The 24,584-nt window shown below is 39.3% G+C and overlaps 3 protein-coding genes across 8 annotated transcripts; 2 read left to right on the forward strand and 1 right to left on the reverse strand.

The window, feature by feature from the left end:
* Window positions 1-8: 8 nt before the first annotated feature.
* On the reverse strand, window positions 9-1,496 carry LOC147166916 (uncharacterized). The gene is made up of 3 exons (XM_086086861.1): window positions 1,370-1,496; window positions 372-569; window positions 9-286 (listed from the first exon to the last, which is right to left on the reverse strand). Exons 1-3 carry the CDS (start codon window positions 1,494-1,496, stop codon window positions 9-11), a joined length of 603 nt encoding a protein of 200 aa, XP_085942987.1.
* Window positions 1,497-3,099: 1,603 nt separating this feature from the next.
* cxxc1b (CXXC finger protein 1b) lies at window positions 3,100-9,205 on the forward strand. Of its 2 annotated transcripts, XM_086086979.1 has the most exons (14): window positions 3,100-3,234; window positions 3,552-3,667; window positions 3,759-3,859; window positions 3,961-4,100; window positions 4,645-4,800; window positions 5,024-5,170; window positions 5,272-5,379; window positions 5,461-5,639; window positions 5,831-6,038; window positions 6,120-6,230; window positions 7,849-7,898; window positions 8,366-8,462; window positions 8,555-8,707; window positions 8,803-9,205. In XM_086086979.1, exons 1-14 carry the CDS (start codon window positions 3,232-3,234, stop codon window positions 8,947-8,949), a joined length of 1,716 nt encoding a protein of 571 aa, XP_085943105.1. In that variant the 5' UTR covers window positions 3,100-3,231; the 3' UTR covers window positions 8,950-9,205. The 2 variants fall into 2 exon arrangements, with proteins under 2 accessions (XP_085943105.1, XP_085943106.1); XM_086086980.1 differs by lacking the exon at window positions 8,803-9,205 and having other exon boundaries at window positions 8,533-8,701.
* Window positions 9,206-10,161: 956 nt separating this feature from the next.
* mbd1b (methyl-CpG binding domain protein 1b) lies at window positions 10,162-24,116 on the forward strand. 5 transcript variants are annotated; one of them, XM_086087695.1, is made up of 17 exons: window positions 10,162-10,267; window positions 10,845-11,267; window positions 12,299-12,439; window positions 13,106-13,241; window positions 13,354-13,640; window positions 13,790-13,872; window positions 14,017-14,057; window positions 14,396-14,524; window positions 14,609-14,737; window positions 15,903-15,923; window positions 16,007-16,099; window positions 17,426-17,587; window positions 17,658-17,846; window positions 17,958-18,026; window positions 18,105-18,176; window positions 22,170-22,256; window positions 22,325-24,116. In XM_086087695.1, the coding sequence occupies exons 2-17, from the start codon at window positions 10,984-10,986 to the stop codon at window positions 22,793-22,795; spliced, it is 2,394 nt and encodes a 797-aa protein (XP_085943821.1). In that variant the 5' UTR covers window positions 10,162-10,267; window positions 10,845-10,983; the 3' UTR covers window positions 22,796-24,116. The 5 variants fall into 5 exon arrangements, with proteins under 5 accessions (XP_085943821.1, XP_085943825.1, XP_085943822.1 ...); XM_086087699.1 differs by having other exon boundaries at window positions 17,676-17,846; window positions 22,325-24,115; XM_086087698.1 differs by having other exon boundaries at window positions 10,190-10,282.
* The last annotated feature ends 468 nt before the right edge of the window (window positions 24,117-24,584 follow it).

The following is a 24,584-nucleotide window of genomic DNA, read 5'->3' on the forward strand; positions in this document are numbered from 1 at the left end:
TGTCAAGGTTAGTGGTAGAGCATATGAGAGATTTCCATCGCTAGATCCAAGCACTCTGTAGCCTGGAGACACAGATCACAGATATTGTAGTCACATTGGCAGCAGCACAGGTCTTGACACCTGCATACATTACAGTGTTGAGTGATATTCAGGAGACTTTGCACAGTAGCAGGCTCGCAGCAGAACAGTGAAGAGCACAGACACTGGTTACACCCTCTGACTGTGGCCAGTAAACAATCCAGTGGATGACAGAACAGACAGGCCAACAGGATTGGAGCGCAGAAGTCTCAGGAAGGACATTGGAAAGAACGAGGTGAAAACACAATTTGAAGGAAAGCTCTTGAAGTGTGATAAAAGTAGGCTGGCCTTACCATCGTCTTCTGGTGGCATCATGTTGTAAGTGTCAGTTTTCAGCTGTTCTTGACTCGGCCTGGCTGATGTGAGTAGCTCGTCAGTGCTGGAGGGCAGCAGCACTGGCAATAGTTGTGGTTGCTGTTTCTCCACAGAACTCAAGTCAGTCGTGGATCCTGCTTGGACTGTTGTGTCAATGGAGTTCTGTTCTTGGGTCTCTGAATAGGATACATTAAGATCATTAGGAACTAGTCCAAACTACGGCCTTTTGAAAACAATATATATAGCTACTAGCTGTGTCAGGTGGTTACAATTTATAGTCATAATTAATCGCATGACTTCAACAGTTAACTCACGATTAATTGCAAAATTTCTATCTGTTCTAAATGTACAATAAGAAAAAAATCTAAGCTTTCATACTCTTAACATAAAAGTGAAAACAAATTCAAACTAATATAAATATGGCAGCATCTTTTAGTCATTGATACAGTGGTTTTCTAATAATTCATAAAATTGAGTTAAAATTACAAAAATGTACTGTACTGCAAAAAATGTGTGTAATATTGATTTGTATTGAGGTCATTTTTCTGCCACTAGATGGCATAATTGCATTTGTAGGTCATTGGTGTCACCTCAGTGCATTTTTTTTCATATTAAGAGCTATCTAATCTTTAACATGAAGTAACTTGTGAAATTCTGCACATTTTAATAATTGTAAAATACAGCTTGACCCCAGCCTCCACAAATATATGAATTATTATTACATTTATTACTGCTAAATTTTGACGTGGATGTGACTGCCGAGTTACGACTGGAATCCCCCCAGTCAAGTCCTCACATCCATCCATCCATTTTCTGAACCGCTTATCGCGTGTTAAAAAAAAATAGTGCCATTTAAGGGACTTTAAATTAACTCAAAATTAATGCACTAATTTTGACATCCCTAATAATAATAATTGATACATATAGTTTTATTATACGAAAGTTGATATTTCCTTAGTCACTCACTGTAAAATACCTGTTTCACCAGCAATACAACTTTCTAGTACACTGGGGCTCTCCAAATCAGTTGTTTCTTCAGTTGAGTCTCCACATCCATTATCCAACTTTTCAAAATCTTCTGTGAGACTGGGTTCAGCATCCATGATACTATGTAATGTGCTTCAGTTTCTTGGAGGGAAACTTGACCAAAGCTGAAGCATAGGACAAAACATGTGACATATACTTTTGTCCATACAAAATATAGGCTGTCTAACGCTGGTTAAGTTACATATTAAATACCCCTTATTTGCCATTCTCACTTTTAATGCATACATAATTTAGTGGGATTGCAAAACAAATAATTTATTCCCCTGCATAAATCTGCTAAGGTTGAATCTTGTCAACTAAAATCTTTTTGTTTTTTGAAGTAGTTTCACCTTGAATTCAAAAGGCTTCTTCAGTTTTAAAATTTTAAGAGTGGAGTTTTCCTAATTTTTTCCTCCCTATGACGAAAATTAGCATGACCAGGAAGACTGAAAATCTACACAGACGGAAGGTATAACCTGCATACACTGCATTGGCTTCATCAATATTATTATCGAGTGAACATTATGGAAAAAGACAGCAAAGTTAATCTATTATTAATATCCATTTTGAAAACATATTATGAAAGGCTGGATATCAATATGCTGATAGCTGAGAATGTGAGTGAACTTCATTTAGGTATTTATTAATTTTACATTTCCTCAGGTTGATGTTTAAATTTTCAGATAATATTATAACTTCAGCAATCTTAAGTATTGGATGAAACGGTTAAAGTAGGCTAGTCAAAGCGCACATACACTCATTTGATGGGATTCAATGGATATTTGCTGCTTAACATATAAGGTTCAGCAGAATTATTAATTGACTGCAATTTTATTTTAGTCTACAAATGCAATTAAATTAAGTTCTCAAATTCATGACCCCCCCCCCCCTCTCCAAAAAGAAGAAAATAAAAAAAGAAAATAAAGAAAACCAACATAAAACCAACCCAGGTTGTACTTACTTGGCATAGCATTATTTCGGAGGCATGGGCACAAACCGCTTTCTTTCTTTTGTGATATAAATGTCTTGAAAGTGCTCAGCAGTCAAGATGGAGCAACATCAAACTGGACTTCCTCCTCTCCCTGAATGATCTCCTGGCTCATTTGTACAGTGTGTGTATGTATGTGTGTGTGTGTGTGCGTGTGTGTGTGTGCGTGCGTGCGCTCGTTTTTGTTTTGTTTTAACTGTGTTAAATGCAAGTATAATTACAAAACTTACCAAGGATGGGGATTTTTGTCTGAATCAGTAATTTCAAGCTTCAGCTCTTTAAATAGCCTAATACAGTATCAATAATTTACTGTTTTCATCAAATTGCACCTTTGGCTCGATCTTGGCTGCATTTGACCAATTGAAAAAATTAAAATTAAAATTAAAACACATTTTACAGTTCCTTGTCTACCGCCTTTTAGGAAACCAAAGGATGCTTTACAACTAACTAACTAACTAACTAACTAACTAACTAACTAACTAACTAACTAACTAACCAACCAACTAACTAACTAACTAACTAACTAACATTAGTGATAACATAAAACTGTCGGCACAAACTGACATCACGTTCAATTAATAAACGTACTTTTAATATTCTGAATTTTGCAGCAAGTTGAGTCGTTCTGATAGTTCATTCTACTGATCCCATTTTAGTCCAGTAGGTAGTGGTAAAGGCCAATTGCCATATTACGGACGTGACGTAATCTTCGTAGTTCCGCTAAAATCTAGGCTAATGTTGGTTAGCGCGTTTACAGGGTCGCAGTTATTCGCTGTTTTTGTCTTCTGTACTCCTTGAACTTCGCCAGGCAATATACATACACAATGGTAAGGGGTTGTAAGTGTTTATCTATATATATTTTACAAATATACGGTTAAACTAGTTTGTGTGTGTTTAGTTAACCGATATAAACATGGCCTAATTGACGGTCCGCCGCCAGTCAGATTGACTAGCAATGAACGATAAACATTTATAATACTGTATTAAGCGATTACAGTTGTTTAGTGGGTAGCACTAGCAACTTCACAAAGCTGCTGCCAAGCAAGACTATTTTCTGTACAATATTGCAAACAGCCCAGTTGTCTGTTTTAATCGCGCCATAAGGCAATGTGAATGTCTCGTAAATTTGTTTACATTTTTCTAGGAAAGCGAAGCGTCTGATGTTGATCCTCCACCGGGACCAGAAAACAGTAATATGGATGGGGAGAATGCCCCACTGTACTGCATTTGCAGGAAACCGCACATCAACTGTTTCATGATGTGAGTTCACCGCTGCTGTTTCATCCCATCACCTTGATTCTGCTGACCGTTGCTGTTAAATTAAATTAAATGCTGTGTTTGCTCCTCTCAGTGGCTGCGATAACTGCAATGATTGGTTCCATGGAAACTGCATTAATATAACAGAGAAGATGGCCAAGGCTATTAGAGAGTGGTACTGCATGAGATGCAGAGGTAGTGATTCTTCCAAACATGTTAGCCTTTATGAGTATTCATCATGAGACCACGTAAAATAACAACTATTTATGTTTTTTCCCCCCTTTTCTTGTTACTAGATGAAAACCCCCTGCTGGAAATAAAGTATAGAAAGGAAAAGAAAAGCAGAGAGAGGGAATCCGACTCTGACAGAACTGAAAGACAGTACAGCACCCCAAGTACGCCAGACTACAGGAGTGAAAGGCGGCGTGGGTCAAAAGTGAGTTTTCCAATTGGTCAGAACTAAAACTACGTATATCGTTGCGGGAGACAAATACATACACATTACAAGGCTAGAATATATTACGGTTGGTTAACAACGTAATTATTCATATTGTTCTTTGTAATCAATATCTATAAAACTAGGTGTATTTGTTCTTATCTAAGAGTGTTTGTCAAGTGAACAAGCATTAATGAAATGGTGTACTAAAAAAGCTTCCTAAACTAGTACCAACTTCTGTTACCTTGAGTAATTGTGCATCTTTAAATACAAATGTCAAACAAAAAATTCAAGCATGGCTGAAGTCGGGCCAAATTTGCTCTCATTGAGTGAGACAGATTTGTGAGTACTATCACTTGTATAGGAAATGTAATTTTATTGTATATTTTTGTAAATCAATGTGTGATTTTAATTCTTCTCATTAAGCTAACTTGGGCATATTTATATTGTAAAATGTTGATTATTGTGCGTTGTCCCTTTTCAAATAAATTATTTCAAATTTGTTACTGCTCGCAGCTCTGATCGTATTTTTTATGTGTTGCAGGTGAAGCGTTCGGTGCGAATGTGTGGTGAATGTGAGCCCTGCAAAAGGACTGAGGACTGTGCACAGTGTGACTTCTGCAAAGACATGAAAAAGTTCGGGGGACCCAATAAAATAAGGCAGAAGTGCAGATTTAGACAATGTGAGGTCCGAGCAAGGGTATGTTAATAAATGCTTTTTATAGTACAAAACAACTGTCAAATTCTGGATCAGGCAATACCCTTTTTATGCAATTTAATATAAAGTCAAAAATCCTTTTGTTCCTAATGCTGTTTTTTTTTAATAATATGTAGACATTTTAAGTTGGCGACTTGTGTAGTTTTATGTTCAATGTGGCTTCTCTTGGAAAAAGTGAAAAAAGATTGCTTCTTGTTTCATACAGAAAATGCTACGTGTAAAAGAAGAGGAACAGTATTTGCGAGAAAGACGAGAAAACTACCACCGCAGACGAAGGCATTACTCTGACGACTATGACAGCGAGGCAGATCTCTACCGGCAGTACAAAGCTGCCGGGCTTAACAGCAGAATGGTACACAACAGCTGTGACCGTAGTGTTTTTTATTGTTGTTTATTTTTGTAAGACATTTTATCTGCAGTTGTTGGCTCAACCCTTCTTTCGCCTTTTGCCAGGGGTGGGCAACTGATGACGATGATGAACCGCCTTTCAGTCCTGTCTTGAGAAAGAAAGCCGTGAAAGTGAAGCACGTCAAGAGACGAGAGAAGAAGTTTGACAAGAAGGTAAGATACAGAAGGTGTCTTATGATGGTTAGTATTGCGGTAACAAGTTAATGTCTGGAAATGTATACTTAATCTGTTTAGAAGGAGTCCCGGCGCCACAAGCAGAAGCAAAAGCACAAGGACAGAAACCGACACAGTGAGAAGAGCGACGTACGGGATCATGGTGGGCGCCATCAGTGTCTCGGGCCCAACTGCATTGAGGCTGCAAGAGCAAGCTCCAAATACTGCTCAGAGGATTGTGGCATGAAGTTAGCTGCCAAGTAAGCGCTATAGTACTAATGACCCACAAATGGAACACAATACCCTGTTGTTGTTGTAGCTGGCGTTCCCTCTTCATGTTGTTTTCAGTTGAACTAACCTCAATCCTCATCTTCTGCATTTTTATTTTGCAATGTGAACACTGCAGATTATACAGGTAAATTGTCTAACGTGTGCGCACGGCTCTCCGCAGTCGCATCTATGAGATTCTCCCTCAGCGGATCCAGCAGTGGCAGCAGAGTCCCTGCATTGCTGAGGAGCACGGTAAGAAACAACTGGAGCGCATTCGCAAGGAGCAGCAAAACGCCCGCTTGCGCCTCACCGAAATGGAGCGTCGCTTCCACGAACTGGAGGGCATCATCGCCAAGGCTAAGCAGCAGGCAGTGCAACAAGATGAGGAGGTGACCTTGTTTTCATTTAACGTCATCTTTAATTGTTGTGCTGTCACCGACATGTTCTGCAATGTTATGGCTTGTTTTCAGGTGAATGAAGGGGATGGAGAAGACACAGACCTTCAGATTTTTTGTGTGTCCTGCAGCCATCCTGTCAATCCAAAAGTTGCACTAAGGCATATGGAAAGGTGCTATGCAAAGGTGAGTACTTCTTACATTTCAGCCACTAATTCTGAACTTAAATTACAAAAGGTATCATAGTGGATGTGTGGTTGGCGCATTCGCCCAACAGTTAACGGTTGTATTTGAATCTGGACTTTGGCCTTCCATTGTTCATTGCCCATGTTTCTCAAGTACTCCTATTGCCTCCTGCAAATAAAAAAATTGCACATTAGGTTCACTGTAGTCTCTATAAATTAGTGGAACTACCCTTTTTCGGGGTACTCAACCCCACATGGTTGTTTTTTAAATAATTCTAAACATGGGTAAATATTATGTCAGTACAAAATGAACAATGTACCATTTTCCCACACCGTTTAAAGCCCCGCTTTCACTCCCAGCCATTTTTACTGAAGTAATCCTCTTCACTCCCGGCTTTTTTACTGGATTTTGACTGATTTTGCAAGGCCCACAGAATATTGGGTTCTATTGCTATAAAAATGGAACCTACCAAAATACATATTAGAGTCTCTTCTTTCATCAGAAAAAAAGTACATTTCTATCTGTTTCCCTTTAGCATTAGAATTTAGCTAAGTTTCATCATTATTCACAAATCTAAGTTTGCTCTATATTATTTATTTGGTTGATACTAACATAACTATGAGATTAATTTTTCAAAAATCGTTTCCAGTTTAGTACATTTTATAGAAACTTTATTTGGACGTACGCCGCCATTGTTATTTACGTCGCAACGCATTCAGTGCGTAGTGACGTAGAATGGCGGCGGCTCTCTGCCGAGCAATGTGAAACGCCTGTAAAGAAAGCAAGGTAAGCCTCGTAGCGTTCCGAATCGGGAGTCACCCTCCCCCACGCCGTGCTCTCGTCTGGTGCATTCAAGCGTTTTGGATCGTCCCTTTGGGAACGCTACAGAGACTTAACTTGCTTTTTTTTTTTTTTATAGGGGTTTCACATTGGTCCTCATGGGAAATGTGGCCTTCATTCAAGGAAAAGCAATACCGCTTTTGTCCATATGGTGCCGCCATAATCAACGAAAACGGAATCTTGCTTTGTTCTGCTTTAAAGAACCATCAATTCACAAATTTCCCTCAGAAATCCAATCCCTAACACAATGGATATTTACTTAAACTGTAACTTACAAAACGTACTAGAATGTAACAATTGCTGTCGCCTCACAGAGATTAAATTCAGGAGCACTCGGCTTCACCTTGGCAAGTTCCACTCTTGAATCATTTTTGCAACAAAGTCTGTTACTAGTCTTTGTTTTTATGTCTACCATCCTCAAAAAGCAGTGCTCACAAAGATGCGTTGTAACACAATATCGCAAAGGCTTTCTGTGATTTGCTAATATGGCAAAAGGCTAAGAGCATTGTTGTTTTAAAATGAATTGCATGAATGGGGTGGGCGGAATGGGTGCGTACTAGTTAGTGCACACAATGTTTGTCTGGACTTCCGCTGACATCCCTGTTTGGATTGAACCGAGGTGAAGAACCACTAGTCTCAATTGTCCACAGGTGTGAATGTGAATGGTTGTTTGGTTATATGGTGTGTGCCCTTCAAAAATTCAGCTGAGTTAGGTTCTTGAGGTGTTAGATCATGATGCTTGATTGATGATAGATGCTTGTATCTTTTATCTTGACAGTATGAGAGTCAAACATCCTTTGGTTCCATGTATCCTACAAGAATTGAAGGGTAAGAAAAACAAAATTAACTCATTCACTGCCATTGATGGCTATAAACGTCAAAAATTCATTTTAACTATTTATATTAGTGTAACTTTTTTTTCTTCACTTTTGTTAACAAGAGTATGAAAACCTAGACATTTTTTTTTAAATAATCTTTTATTTTATTTTTAAAGAAAATATTATTAAAAAATTAGGGGCAGCAGGCGATTAAAATATGTAATTAATCGCATGACTTCAATAGTTAACTCACGATTAATCACACATTTTCGATCTGTTCTAAATGTACAATAATTTTCTTCTAGGTTTTCATAATCTTGTTAACAAAAGTGAAGAAAAAAAAACTAATAATAAACTAATAGAAATAGTTCAAATGAATTTCTGACGTCTGTAGCCGTCAATGGCAGTGAATGAGTTAAAAAAAATCTCAGTTTAGTTGCTTCACAATTGTTTTATTTTTTTCCCCTCCCTGTGTAGAGCAACCAGACTCTTCTGTGATGTGTACAATCCCCAAAGCAAAACGTACTGCAAGAGGCTTCAGGTTTTGTGTCCAGAACATTCAAGGGATCCTAAGGTTGGCGCAAAATTTCTGTCATACACAATGCATGCTGCTTTTGTGGCATTGTCTTTGTTTCTCTCTTTAGATTTCATTCCTGATGTGTCCAGGTTTCTGTGGATGAGGTATGCGGGTGTCCTTTGGTGAAAAATGTCTTTGAGTTGACCGGAGAATATTGCAGGGTCTCAAAACGGAAATGTAACAAACATTATAACTGGGAGAAGCTCAGGAGGGCTGAAGTGGACCTGGAGCGAGTTAGAGTGGTGGGTATTTAATTATTTTGTATGGTTTAAAGGAGCACACCCGCCGTTACACAGACTACTAAGTATTGTCAATTGTTTCATTTCTGCACCCACAGTGGTACAAGTTGGACGAGCTCTTTGAACAGGAGCGCAATGTTAGGACTGCTATGACCAACAGGGCTGGTTTGCTCGCATTGATGTTGCACCAAACCATTCAGCATGATCCTGTGACAACAGATCTTCGTAGTAACAAGGATAGATAGTGGAAGAAATGGTCTACTTTTGCTGGCTGGTTACTGTTTATAAAAAGATATGTGTTTAGGGTTTAACCTACAAAAAATGTTTACTAGTTTGAAATTAACAGTTTTTTGTATCTGAATAATTATGTTTACTTTGTTGCATAATGATTAAGTTAAATTGGTAAATGTATATATATATATATATATATTTCCAACTATATAAGCTACTGCTGTTTTTGCTATGAACACCTTTAATAAAGCTTTTGTTGATTTGCGTCAATGTTTTGGATCATTGTACTGTTGCAACGCAGATTAAGTAACAAAAATGAGTCAAATTTTGTTCTGATTGTTGTACATGTGATATGAGGGCAGAACGATTGCATTCTAGAGTGATGTGCAAAGCCCTTAAATTGACAAATTTGAGAGCAGTGCTGTCAGGAGGGCACATCCAATAGGAGAGGGGCTGGCAGAGTGATTGTAGCAATTGACCAATCAGCTGAAGAAGCCTCCTTTGTACTTCCAAGCAACTTCCAAATATGGGCAAGCTTGCACCGGGGCTCTATCGTCCTCGCATGCTGCTCTGCCACAAACGTCAACAAAACCCAAGTGCAGAGTTGAAAGGCCATAAAACTGCACAGTACAGGACTATGATGTTCATGCAAATTAGCCTGTTGTATTTATTGCTTTATCTGCCATATACTAAGATTGTTGATTACTGTTGAGCCAGGTCGCCATTGCAAAAGAGAATGTCCTACCTGGATAAATACAGGTGAAATAAATTTAGAAAAATAATAACACAAACACAGATTATGTGCGCCATCGGCTACAGAGCTGGTTGTTTGGGCTCTGTTACTAGAATAACAAGCAGGCAAAAAACAAAAACACGATAATTCCCCACACGTCAGACAAGTACAGATGTCAAAACATTTGAATTTGTTCAACCAATCCAACCATGAAGACGGCACAGCTGACTAGGTCCCTTCACAAAGAGTATGTAAGTAGAGTGTGAGGATTCACTTCACTCCGCTTTCACGAACTACTGCGTTTCGTGAACAAATCAAATTTAGTGTGACTCATAATTTGACTATGTAATTCCTCCAGCAATTTTGTAACACGATTTATTTTACCATAAAAAAATACTGAGATTTGTTACAAAATTGTTAACAATTATTTCTGGCTTTGCTTCAGTACTTTTTTTTTTCGGCAGGCGGACTTTACTCTTCGGTGGACTATTTGGTCCTAGCGTAGCTTCCGTCGGTGCCAGCTACATACTAGCTAGCTTGGTTAGCACCTGACAGGGAAACACAGTGGAATTGTGGCGCTGGACTGTCAACAAGATAAAGTATACTATCGTAAAGTTGTGTGATTTTGATTATCCATCGAACCAACTAACACGCGTTTAGCGGCAGCACACAAAGTTTATACGTGTGATTGAGAATTGTCACAGTTCTACACTGCGACCATGAAGTTAGCTTTAGCTTTTGGGGCTAGCGTTAGCATGCTATGCCTTCTGTGTTTCATATGCCGGTTTACCCGGCGCCACCTTGTATAGAAAATGTATTTGATGTGTCGTGAGGTGTGTCTGTATTTAACAGTAAGTGATTAACAGCAATAATGTAATCGATTCTAGAGCGATGATCACCTATCGTCATTTAAATGAATTTTTCGTTATGACACGAGCGTATTTTAATGAAAAATTTCCGCCGATCGTTGCTATTAGTCCATACTCAACACAACTGAACAGTAATATAAGAGTCAGTAATAATGTGCAATGCATTAACGTTAGACTGTTGGGATCTAGCAATCCATTCATGCGTGAAATGGTTGTATTTTCTAAAACCTTATTTGATCAGTAATAGATTTACTGTACATGGGCTTAATTACTGATTACTTTTTACCTGTTTTATCCTCCTGATCAGCTCTAGAGGCCATGGGCAAGAGATTGAATCCCAACATGGTGTGAAAACACTCTACATCAAAAAGGATGATAGAATGTAAAAAGTTGTAGACAAACTCGGCCCTGAAAACAGACTTGACAGTTTTTAAACTGTTGCACCAATGGACGGGAAACTCATGCAGCCTCCCGGGAAGGAGCCTTTTGAAGAAAATGTGGAACAAAGCACAGAGAATGCGAGCAAAGGAGAGGATGGACATATGCCAGCTCATGTAGGGAAATCACAAAGAGAGGAGAATCCGATGGAGGAAAAAAAGCCTCCTGTTGGCCTTCCTCCCACTGACTGGTTAGAGCCGCTAGAAGATGATGAACAAGGTGATGATGAGGAAAGCCTCGCAGGAGAAAGTGAAAGGAGTCATAGTGCGAGTGTTAATAAAACGCTCAATAGGTAAGTGCAGTTGTATTTGTTTTTCATCATCATAGCAAATTGTATACCATCCTGCAGTTCGATGCAGGCTTTGTTTTGTACAGGTCTGTAATGGCGTAGATGCCACGGACTACCAGGTTTCACACATCCGCGCTGTTTCCGGCCACTGCTGGCCGCGTTCCAACACTAGCACCCCAACCACTGCGCCCCCCGCAGGAGGGGCGTCTCAGCTCTCTGAAATGCTTCGGACAACTGAGACAGACACTACATACTTGCACCCGTCGACGCGAATGCACAACCGAGGGGCACAAGGGCGGAAGCGCAATTAACGGGACGCGGCCCACACGTCGTCAAACCGGAACCGAAAACAAAGCTGATGTGTGAAACCTTGAAGTCGGAAGTCCCGCCTCCTCCGTGGCATATACCCCATAGGGTTGTTACATTACAATCTGTAGATGTTCCAAAAGAGGCGTCCACTGTGTGCTCTTGATTGTTGTCTTTATAAAATAGATTTTTTTTTGTTGATAATTTGGTTACCTTTTTTATCTTACAAACCCAATTCCAATCAAGTTGTGACGTTGCGTTAAATACAAAAAGGAGGTATATTTAATTGAAGACACTACAAAGACAAGCTATTTAAGGTTCAAATGGATAAACTTTATTATTTTTAGCAAATGCTCATTAATTTAGAATTTTATGGCTGCAACATGTTCCAAAAAAAGCTGGGACTGGTGTTAAAAAAAAAAAGACTGAGAAAGATGAGGAATGCTCATCAAACACCTGTTTGTAACATCCTACAGATCAACAGACTAATTTGGAAAAGGTGAGTGCCATGATTGGGTATAAAAGTAGCTTCCCTGAATTGCTCAGTCGTTTATTTATGTTTAACACATCATCCTAACTTCATTGGAATTGGGTTTGTATTTACTCTACCTATCCACTTGGTGGCACATAAGGCCTCCACAACTGCCTTTAACTTATTTAGCAAACTAATTTAGGTTTTGCTTTACTTGCCATTTGTAGCATATTGTTGCTTGTATTCTGTCCTTTAGGATTATCCGAACTCGACGCAAGCGCACACATCCCGATGAGGGATGGTTTGACTTCCCTGAACTTGGAGAGGGTTGGAAACGCAAAGAGGTTATCCGACAATCTGGCTGTAGTATTGGTCAAATGGATGTCTATTACCTCAGGTAAGAACTTCTTGACCACTTCAAGAAAATGCCATTGTACAGTTGCATTCTGAGGGTCAGCTCAGTTTAACTTGATGCGTAACAGCATTGTATTGGTGTAAGATGTAAGATTTTTAACTGTTGCAAAATACATCGTAGTGTCAAATTAAACAATATGGCCTACAGTGTGATTTACATGTACCAGTTTTACAATTTTAACAGATTTTTTAAATGTAGGCTATGCCACACATGATGAGGAATACATCTCTAATTATGTGGTGTACTTGTGATTTCCTACACAGCGCATGATGGTACATCTTAAATTGAGGTTGCTTTCTAATTGACTTTTTTTTTTTTTATTACAGTCATAATGCTAAGTCGAACACTGTGTTGACCACACACAGACACACATAAAGATTTTCTGTCGAACCAAATTCACTTTTAACACATCCCACACCACAGGATAATCACTCAATTCAAGAGACATCAGACAAGTGGTCCTTTGCTGACTTACTTGGGAAAAGTTGCTCAAATTTTACCCTATTATTGTACCTGTGTCATGTTAAATTCTGAGTTGCTTCACTGCCAAACTACGCAGGATATTCAGATTTTTAAGGGTTATTATTGAAATTGACAAAACCAGGTTGAAGGTGGCTAAAAGCTGTATTCACTCTTTCCAATTCACAGTCCTCAAGGTTATCGGGTGAGAAGCAGAGTAGAACTGATGACGTTGCTCATCGGAGTCCAGGACATATCAAAATTTGACTACAAATCAGGGAAGTTTTATAATGGAGAAGTAAAAAAACCTCGACGTGGAAGAAAGGTATTCTTGTGATTTTTAATACTGTATGACTGTACATATTAACATTTTAGATATTCCTCTTTTTGTTTTGATTTTTATTTTGTATTTTGATTGCGCCTATCTGAACCGGCAGAGGAAGATACGGGAGCGTTCCTCCTCTGAGTCCAGCTGGATGGAGAGAGGAGAGGAGGCGGACACTCCGGACTCGCACTCGCACACCAAGCCGGACTCGCACACCAAGCACCCTCCCACCCAACCTCCCAACAACTGGACCAAATCCATCCTCTCTAATGAGACAACGTACCAAAATACTAACAATGAACCGGTTGTGCCCAGTATTAAAATTAAACTTCATCTGCCGTCAACATCCAAACCACACCTCTCCATAAAAGGACAGCCTGGCCCAGATGATAAAACATTGTGAGTTTAGTGCTTCAATTCAAATTTCAACCATTTACCCTCAATGCTAGCTAACAACCTGTTTATCCTTAAGCTACTTCTGCTACTACAGCTATATTAAGGAATTAAATAAATACAGCAGAACTCAGGAATGTTATGTTTCTCAACAGAGTTTGTTATAAATGTGGTATGCCCTTCATTGGCACATGGTACGACAGACAAAGAAAGAGACCCGCCTGTCCTTCATGTTGGGGTATGTCGATAAATGTGTTTTAAAAGTCATACGCAAGAATGAGAAAAGAGTATAAATATGTCTTGAAAATTTCTCTGGAGACAAAATGCTTCTCATTTTTAATTACTGACTCACCCTTCACTTTTCTTTTTTTCAAATCCCCAGCCTCAAAGACAATTGAACACCCGTTGATTCGTTTACGAAAGGTAATGTATCTTCAACACACAGTTTGCATGACATACTGTATGTTATATAATGTACTGTATGCTCCTTTTGGCTGGCTCTTAATTCACTGAATAGAAATACTGTAATTTGTCACACTTTATTAGTGCTATTTAATTTACTTCCGTAGTTATTTATATGAAAGTAAGAAATGAAAATCATATATATGTGTTTTGCATACTAGCTAGATTAAAAAACAAACAAACAGGGGAAATACTTAAAATGATTGCATCAGAAAATTATGTCTCTTTCAACAAAATTGAAATTATACAGTATAACATAATAGTAACAAATTGCTCTGCTTGTTTCCCACCAACTTCAGTGGATTCCATGCGGGCAGTGCGTGGGATGTCATATGACGGTCAACTGTGGCCAGTGTGCCAACTGCAAGTGTCCAGAGAACCGAAAGCGCATATGCAGAATGCGCAAATGTCTCTGTCCAATTCGCAAAGTAAGTAAATGGGGGCACAGCAGCTCTATTTTATGTCGCTGATTAAGATGTCACAATTTTCCAAAATATCTTTCCCTCCATTAGACTTCTGAAACGGAAAGTGTCATACCGAAGATGCCAGAAAGTGTCATACCGAAGATGCCAGAAAGTGTCATACCGAAGATGCCGGAAAGTGACATTTCTGAATTACTGGATGACGACATGAGTTTGCAGGTGATTGTTTTGTTGTCATAATATGCGTACATGTAGAAGAATTTGGAGTTTGATTAGTAGATCTAGATGATGTAATTGTAAATGTGATTCAAGTGGTGACTTTAAGATTGACTTGTAATTTATTGATATGTTTATGTAATTATTTGCTATTGAGGATTTGCTGCGATTTTTGCATAATAGCTCATTTTAGACATAAACATATTTGTAACCATAGTTGGTGAAAATCCTAGAATTTGGTTTTGAAAAAACAATGAGGAAGTGAACACTGGCACAGATAGCTGTGCTAGAGAAAATCCGAGTCAGTCACCATGGTAACAAACTTTGTTAACCTAACCTGCTTGCTAGCTGAATTGACAATGGGGGTAAAAATTCACCCTTGCAGTTAAATACTGCCGGTATTTACCGGTTAACACTAATTGTGGTCTTCCTTCCATGAGAACCAATTGGCAAAAAAAAAAAAAGAATTCCACACATTGTAAAAGCGAATAGTAATCTTTAACAGAAATAACTTAATTTTACTAGATTTTAGCCAAAATGTTGAGCTTACTATCAGTGGTTAAGTGTTGTGACCCTAATGTAAAAGTGGCACAAGATCCCAGTGAAGTATACAGTGGACCTCATGGATTTGGATATTCACTGGAGATGATTTTTTTCTCTTTCTCCTCCTTTTTTTATTAAAATAATAATTATTATTATTATTATGAATTTGGGATTCAATTATATTGTGGATTTTCTCTGTCCGGTCCACTTAAGTTCATATTCATTTACTCCAAACTGCTGAATTATCAGTTTGAATAAAGAACCAGTAGATGGCGACAAGACCCATCAAGGAGCTCGCTTTTAAAGCAGGCACAGAAGAAGAAAGCTTTTGTGTCTTCATGTGTTGCGCTGCGGAATTTCCCGTTCAACTCTCTCACGAAGTCCGTCTGTTACCTGCGTTGCCCAAGAGGAAGAAGCCACATTTTAAGCACAAAAAAAGACAACCTTGATGCACAGATTTTGGACTAATCAAAGCAGCAGAACACCTATGAATTGAATCTGAAGGTGTTTTATTAGGAGGCAAGTTTCTGAAGCTTCTGTGTTAACACTAATTTAACTTAAAACAAGACCTCTTCTGTGTGCCATTCTTGTTCTAATGAGTACACGTTATGTGTATATTTTGCAGGAGGAACCTACAGACTTACAGGTACTATTGCTAGTTAGTAAAATAACACATGGGGGGAAATGATCAATGTTGTATTCAATGTTCATTTTATGATATCTCTGCAGCAGCCGGATCTAAAAAGCGGTGAAACTGAGAACTTTTCTTCCAACATGGACTTCGAGGACGATGATGACTACTCGACAGATGATGACGATGATGTGAGTACCGATCCTAAATTCAACTTAACACAAAACAAATAATACAGATAATATATACAGATCAGTGCAGCGGCCAAAGAGCATCGAGCCATCTCCCGTCTTAAGTGGTGTAGAAGGGAAAAAAAATTAACATCAAAAGAAGAGCGTCTTTCGAGTGAAAGCAAAACAAGCTCAAGGGAAACAAACTAAGGTTGCATTTTGTTTCCCGACTTGTGCAAAATAAACACACAATGACAGGTCAGATAAAAACTGGATTTCTGTTTTTCAATGTCCAATTTTAAACGAGAAACAGAAACGGCTCGTTCGGTTCAACAGAGACAGTAACACTGCCTCCCCGTGGACGACAGAGGAACACGTGAATATCTGAGCGCTTGTGTATGTGTGAATATCTCGAAACAGCGTGATGTTTGTCTAAAAAAAAAAAATCCACGTGCGCAACGATCCACAAACGCACTTTCAACAACTCGCAAGCAAAAGTCATGGAAAATGCACACACAAAATTTAAAAAAGACATGAAAATCGTAGATATATTTATGGATCTGAAAAACGGGAAAATGACAAATAAGATTGTGGATCTGAAAAACATGTGAAAATCACACATTTATTTGTGTAAATATTTTTTAAACAAATCTCTCCCCATAGTCAACGGGTGCGAGTGTGTTTGTCTCAGTTGCCCGAAGCATTTCAGAGAGTTGAGACGCCCCCGACCATCGGCGCTGTTGGGGGGGCGCAGGGGTGTGGGTGCGAGTGTTAGAAAGCGGCCAACAGTGGCAGGAAACGACCCTGATGTGTGAAACCCGGAATTCAGAAGTCCGTGGCATCTACCCCATAACATTACTGTACTGTGATGAGTTATGCAAATAAATACAAGTAAGCAAGTTACTAAATTAGTGAGAACGGAACAGGATGAAACCGATACCAGCATTGGACTCTTTCTGAGGGACTGTTTGCTGGGTGCTAAACTAATATCAGTCTATCAGCTATACAATTTATAGCTAGCTACATAAGAGTATCAGTTGTGGTCCATACTGTTTTGTGGAATAAAAGGCACTTTTCTAACAATTTCAAACTAAAAAAATAAATAAAAACATTTTAATGTCTCCCTTTGTCATTCTGTCTAGCCAACCAGACTGGTGGAGATCACAATGATTCTATACACATTTATAGATTGAAGCAGAAATCATTGTCAATCAAATCATTTTGAATCGAAAATCGAATCCCAGACCCAAAAATCCGAATCGAATGGAATCATGAGACAGAGATTCCCACCCCTACTTGATAGTCTTGTGAGGGAAATTAAATGTGTACATGTGTCTGTATTTTCAGTGGCATAGGAAGCGGAAACGACGTGCCTGTGGAGAATGCAACGCGTGTCTCTGCAGGAAGGACTGCGGCACATGTGATTTTTGTGCTGACAAACCCAAGTTTGGTGGCAGCAACAAAAAGAGGCAGAAGTGTCGCCTCCGACAGTGTCAGAGACAAGCAATGGTATAATCCTGCCGGTCATTATGTTGCTGACTTCCAATGATGATGTGCTGACTGTACTTATTTGACAAAGGTGTGTTGGTTTCTTCAGAGGCACTTGCTCCCCTACCAGATGTCTCAAGGTGATTATAGGTCAGAGGATCCAACATTGCCGGGCAGGCCAAGGCCTCACTACACATACAGTAGAAAGACAAATTTAAAGAGAAGTAAATTGCCACAGGGCTGCTGGGATTTCAGTGACGATGACGATGACTACCAAGACGTTAGTTTTCTTCAGTTTTGACCATTTCTTAAATACTCATTTGAAATATTTTAGATGGAAATGCCTTTTACTGAGTAAAAGTTAAACAACTGTATACTTGTCTCTTTTTAGAATAGCTGGAGCCCCGAACCTTCAAGCAGTACCACAAACAACATTAACCTGATGGACAAATCGAAACAGGTTTGATAATTGACAAATTTCACATTCTTGTGACACCACAGATGAATGTCATATTAAAAGACAATCTTGTTTCCATAGTTAAATCGTTCAATTTTGGAAGATCAAGAAATGGCCAAAAGAGGTCACCAAAAGAACAATAAGGGCTCTCGAGTAAGTTCTTTCTCATTCTCAAAACGGGGTGTCAGTCATATTAGTGTTTGGTTGGTATCCTTTTATGAGCCTTGTAGGTGGACACTTTTTGTCACCATAAATTGAGAAAGTTAATCACATCTGTGTGTATATACCCATTTCCAATATACTGTAATGTTCCTGCTTCTTAGGTATACAGCAAAAATGTGTTCAACCTTAATTTAATTTATATAAGGAAGTTACTCAAATTTGCTTCTAATCTCCAAAACACACGAGTCAAATGAGACTGTCTCATTGACCACAAACATTTCACACACTTCACTGTCTCATACATTATATTACAGTAATTTCTGGAATATAAGGCGCACCTGACTATAAGCAGCGCTAGCTAAATTTGGGGAATACTTGAGTTTGTTACACATATAAGCCGCACTTGACTGTAAGTAGCAGGTGTTTTAATATTACCACACCGGGTTCCCGCTACTTTCTTTTCCATAATGAGGGCGCAAATTGTCTCGCTCTCGTTCTGTCTCTCCTACTGTATTTGGGCTCACTTGGTTTGTTTAGCTCTGCCTGACGCTCTTGCGCTTCCTTTATAGTGCGCCCCCCTGTGATCTAATGGATAAGCCGCACCTTTGTATTCGGGATGGCTCGATCTGATCCACTGGATTGGTATCGAGTCAGATCCAGGCCAAAATTGCTGGATCGGGATCGAATAGTTTTTCATTATAACCAATCCGATCCATTCCATAACCCATGTCACTTTGTGTGACATGCCGTAAACACGGACGCACCGTCATCATGGTTGCCACGCGCCTGTGTTTTTGTCACGTGAGCAGAAGCCAACAGTAGCCATGTCTGCGGTGTGGAGTTACTTCATGTTGAAGGAGGAGAAAAGCAAAACAGTGAGTGCAATGCTTGCAAAATTAGTGTGTCGAGGGGCGGTAGCAAAATCGAACATTTCCACACAACAAACTTGTTAAAGCATCTGAAGAAGCATCATGCAAAGGAGTATGGAGAATTTTTACAGGCGAGTGCGGCAAACTTCGAGGCTGGAAACACTACAGACGACTACAAAACTCGCCCTGGAGAGCATTAAGGCCAAGACGATAACAAAGTTATCAAGCTCATTTTGCTGGATGACCAACCACTTTGTGTCGTGGAAAATGTGGGGTTTCGAGGTTTGATACAGCATTTGGAGCCGCGCTATCAACTACCAAACCGGCACACCATCTCTGATACACTAATCTCACTGAAATACAAACAGGTGAGCGAGTTCATCTCTAAACGTTTGGAAAGTGCGATCATGGTTAGTTTGGAGTTCAGACGTGTGTCCAGTGGATAGACGCAAGTTTTACTTAGCGGACAGCTGTGCTACAAGCTAAGCAGTTTCGTGGCTCACACACAGGAGAGGCAATCGCTAAAGCAGCAGAGGAAATTTTGTATGCATGGAAAATTGACAAGAGCACAGTCCATGTAATCGTGCGGGACAATGCCGGCAATATGATGAAGGCAATGGACCATCTTGGGATTTGCTAGTATTGGATGCTTTGCCCACACACTGCAGCTTGTTGTTAACGAGGGGCTGCTGTCACATCGGAGTGTGTGTGACGCGGTGGCTGTTGGAAGAAAAATCGTGGGTCATTTCAAGCACTCACAACTTGCAAGACATTCAAGAGGAGTTGAATATGCCGCCCAAACGTCTACAGCAAGATGTACGGAACAGCTCGTATTATATGATTCAGAGCCTCCTTGTGTGCATACACAGCGAAATACGACCTGCCATCCACACTCACTGCAACCCAGTGGGGGCTACTCGAAAAAACGGTACAAATTCTAGCTCCTTTTGAGGAGGTGACAAGGGAGGTGAGCTCCTCATCTGCTTCTGCGTCTGATGTCATCCCCATTGTGCAAGTCCTGAAACGCCTTCTCAGTCGACCAGAAGAGACAGATAAGTTGTGTCTTGGAAGTTATGAGAAGACGTTTTACACCTGGAGACTGAGCCAATATACTAAGTTGCAACGCTTCTGGATCCAAGATGTAAAGACAGGTATGTGTGCTTTCTTTATTAGACTGAGTGAACGGATGAATGACAGATTCATATACCACAAAGTGTTGTTGGATTTGTGTTTTTAATGTATGCACTGTTATTCACAATAAGAGTGGATTTAATCACTGGATATGTTTAACCATGTATATGTTTATTTTTATCGTTCTAGATACTTCTCAAATGCAGAAGTCTCAAGACGAGCAAAGGATGTGCTAATGGCAGAGGTAATGAAGATGGATCAGAGCAGGAGCCTCAAAGGTAGCAGAAGGGACCGCATCCACCTCAGTCAGAGCCAGCAAAGAAAGTAGCACGAGTGGAGGTTGCATGTACCGGTAGGAGCAAACTTGGGGACATTTTTGCCGAGATCATGGAGGAAAACGCACTTTGTCCTGAGCCTGCCACAACAAGTGGTGCGCGTGATGAAGTGCAGACCTACTTCAATGAGTCGACTATTTTGTGTTCAGACAATCCACTGCTGTATTGGAAGACTAACCAAAATAGACTGTCCTCCTTGCCTGTCACAGCTGCTAAAAAAAATTGTGCACCTACAACAAGCGTGTAGAGCGAGAGGCTCTTGAGCACAGCCTCTATCGTCATTAATGAAAAGAGGAGCAGACTAACAGCTGAGAAGGCTGAAATGTTCATCTTTCTGAAGAAAAAGATGCCCCTCACGTTGCAAGACAAGGCAATTTAAGTATTTCCAGTTCAAGGTCAAGCAGCCAACATTTATTTTTTTCAGTAAACATAATGTTTAGGTTCATGTCTTACATACAGTTCTACATCAGCAGTTACAAATTCAGCAGACAATACATCACAGTGCACTTTGTTTACCATTTCTGTTCTGTTTTTGTTTTGGTGCAGCAAATGAGGTGTATAGGTGTATTTTTTCTGATTGTGTCTTAAGAGTTATACCTACTTTTATTCTAGTTAAGTTGCAATTATTTTGCAGTTTTGCAATGTCATTGTGACTTTTCTGTTTATACACGAGGATTATTTCATTTAGATATTTGCACTAGATTATCATTGCACATTGTTTTATTTAAAACATTTGAATGGTGCAGCTGAGTCTGCTGTGTTTACAGTGTTGATATATCAGATGTGAGCTTTAAGTTTTAATAAAGCTGCAGCAATTACACATAACCAGTGTTTTTTCCTTTTTTCTTTAGGGGACCAGAATAGTTGTTGTGGGGTGTTTTTAGATGTCAGTATCAAAAAAATTACATCCAAAAAAAACCAAAACAAAAAAACAACTTTTAGCGTGTCAAAAAGAATCGGATCGGTATTGGCCGATCCTCAAGGCTGCAGTATCGGATAGGAAAAAGTGGTATCGAGCCATCCCTACTTTGTATTAGCCGCAGGGTCGAATGCAAGTGAAAAAAGTAGCGGCTTATAGTCCAGAAATGACTGTAGACGCGATGTCTCACAAGATTGAGTCCACAAGAAGAGATGAGATTTTTGCAAGATTTGTAATATAAAATAATGCCTAATTAAATGTTCCAGTTTTCAAAAATGTCTTCTTTTTATTGAGGAGACTGCAAGAAAATTATTGGTCAAGGTCTGAAGTGCAAATGTAAACATGAACAGGAGAGTCACTTTTGTTCCAAGCTCATTTTTAAATTCTGCAAGAGCAAGTAACCTGCAGCTCAGATATTTCCTTCTACTGATTAGTTTTAGGGCTGCAGCTATCAAATGTTATGCTATTCGGGTGTCCTACTGAAAATTCGATTGAATAATTGGGTATTCGGATAAAATGATTAAAGAACTAATGCTTAAAGAACTCAATTATAAATTAGTTGAAATCATTTGTAGTGCAATTCCACTTACTGTCTTCAGACAAACACATTCTGGCGTTTTACACTGTCAGCGTTGCCAAGGCCTCGTTCGTTGGACTCCATATCGTCCAGTTTGCTATGATTAAAATGTGTTTTATATTCTTATAAACAGCTTCTTCTTCTTTTTTGCAGGACGAGCTAAATGAAAGGAATGAAGAGGAGTCTCACCTTGATACAGCTTGTCGGAGGCCTGGAGAGCAGAATAATGAGTTACCTATGGTAAGTGTTGAATAAAAATGATTCTCACTGTATTTGAGTGTTATTTTTAACTCCTTTCGCCCCTTCAGATCACCCAGATCTTCAGTTTGGCCGATAATCCTATCGAAACAACGGAGGACGTTGATAACCAGCTGGTGAATCTGCTCAATTCTTTGCGCTGCACCTCATTGCCAATCCTCTGGTATGCAGTAATGGCGAAGGGCCCACAGATTCAGCTTGTCCAGTGTTCAAAACAGTCCACTATGTCAGATACCATAGTGCTGATCGACCCCGGCTTCTTCTATCAGGTGACTGTGCAAAAGCAGCCGCTTTTACCCACCCACTCGCTGTATCGTAAATTCCCTCAAAAGTTGACCTCTTCCACTGAAGTAGTCAGTCTGCTTTTGGGCCTGGAGAAATATACTCTATGCCAGGGGCTGCCCCCCAAAGAGCCTTTATCCAGCCATGCCCCCATTACGTTGGAGCGGGCCGCAACGTGTGAGTTCTTGGTGAAGAAAAATGTGGACATCTGCTTTTATTGTAAATTGCTTTGCGATTGAGGATGTGGGACCAAGGTGGAAGAACTGCTGTACAAGTATTTTTTTTTTCAGTACATCGACACGCCGCAGATTGACCTCTGACCTGGAATAGTACAATTGAAGCATTACCAAAGGCATTCCGAGGAGGAGCATTACTTTCCGCAATATTTTTTATTTTTTGTGTCTCCATTCACGGGCCCCTGACTTAATATTGTGGTGAGTGGTAAAGTTGATCAACTTTTACTTGAGGAATCAATACATATGTACAAAGTGCGCTTCACATCTTTTCCCTCATACTATCTGTCCTTTGCCAAACGGAAGCTTCAATAGTAATGACATCTCCCATGACCACACCCACTTCTACCCTGTATTTGATAAATTACTCCTTGTATTTTTTATTTTTTTTTAAAAGAATAAGTTATCACCTCTGCCAAGGAGGTTATGTGGGTTTTGTACATTTTTTAATTCCCCAATTTTTACATTTCCTGCAAGGATGTTTCTATTAAAATTGCATGATAATATCCACATTTGGTGATGATGATATTGTCAAATCTCTTATTTAAAAGAAAATTTAATCTAGGGTCAGAATTTTTTTTTTTTTTCATTGCACATGTCAAAAAATATGAAGATGATGAGAAGTCATGATCAACATTTGAATCACTTTGATTCGGAAGTAACTTACTAGAACTTGATTTTTGTTTGGCTAATATGATCGTGTATTCAAATGGTTTACCCATTGATATTTTGGGTGATAAGGTCTGAGTGGTCTTGTTAGCTATTATTTGATGTATGATTCCTAAACGAAAAATGACCCCAGGAATTGAACCGAAACAGTTGCAGTTGGTCAGTCATTTCTCTGGTTTATCTAAAGTTGCTATGCAAAATGTCAATCTGTTATCACGATTCAATTACTTACATTTTCATATGATGTTTGTTTTAAAGCGGGTTTGTAATTATGCAGATTAATCTAACACCAACAACGTGATTTTTCTGGATTTCTTTCGACTTTGTTCCTCACAGTGCACCTATGATTAAAACATTTTTTTTTTTTTACAGGCCACCATTATTTGTAAGTGGGAAAACTTGCACAATTGGCAGTGTTTGAATTATTGTCAGCACTAGATGTATACTATAATTCTTGGCCCTGATGAAGACTGGGGTGTATTTTGCTCTAGTAATTGTGTATTCCTAAACGGTTTAGAATCAGATTTTAACATGTTCAGAATTGTTGAATGAATATTTCATTTAAGTGTCTGTTAAATGGGTCCCAGACGCCTGCATATGTCATGTTTCAACCTAAAAAGTAAAACAATGGATTTTTTTTTATAATTCAGTGGTGTGCTGTGTTATTTCTGCAATTAAATTATGGCTGATGAAAAGGGCCTGCAGCCCCTTGAGACAGACAACATTTCTTTTTCCACCCTCATGTCTAACCAAGGGTTCTCAGAGGAGTGTCTGTGGGGGAAGTCAAATCTTAAGTTCAGGGGGTGCACTGTGGTTTTCGTCTTGGCTGTGCAAAAAACAGTGGACCAGGTATACACCAGCAGGGTCCTTGAGAGTGCATGGGAGTTCAGCCAACCATTCCACTGTGTCATTTAACGTCCATTGTGTGGACTTGGAGGTGTTCGACCGTGTCTCCCAAGCAGACTCATGGAACGTGCTCCGGGCGTATGGAGTGACAGGAGCAGAGGTAGTGGCCAGCATCCTGGGGAGATGTTAAAGGCAAATAAATATATATATATTTTTAAATATGACCTAAGATATTGTTTTAACATGAATAGCTCTCTGAAACTGTCAAAACTAGACGTTT

The sequence above is a fragment of the Leptonotus elevatus genome, chromosome 10, assembly GCF_054856555.1.
Source record: "Leptonotus elevatus isolate MCC_2025b chromosome 10, RoL_Lele_1.0, whole genome shotgun sequence".
Classification (NCBI taxonomy): Eukaryota; Metazoa; Chordata; class Actinopteri; order Syngnathiformes; family Syngnathidae; genus Leptonotus; species Leptonotus elevatus.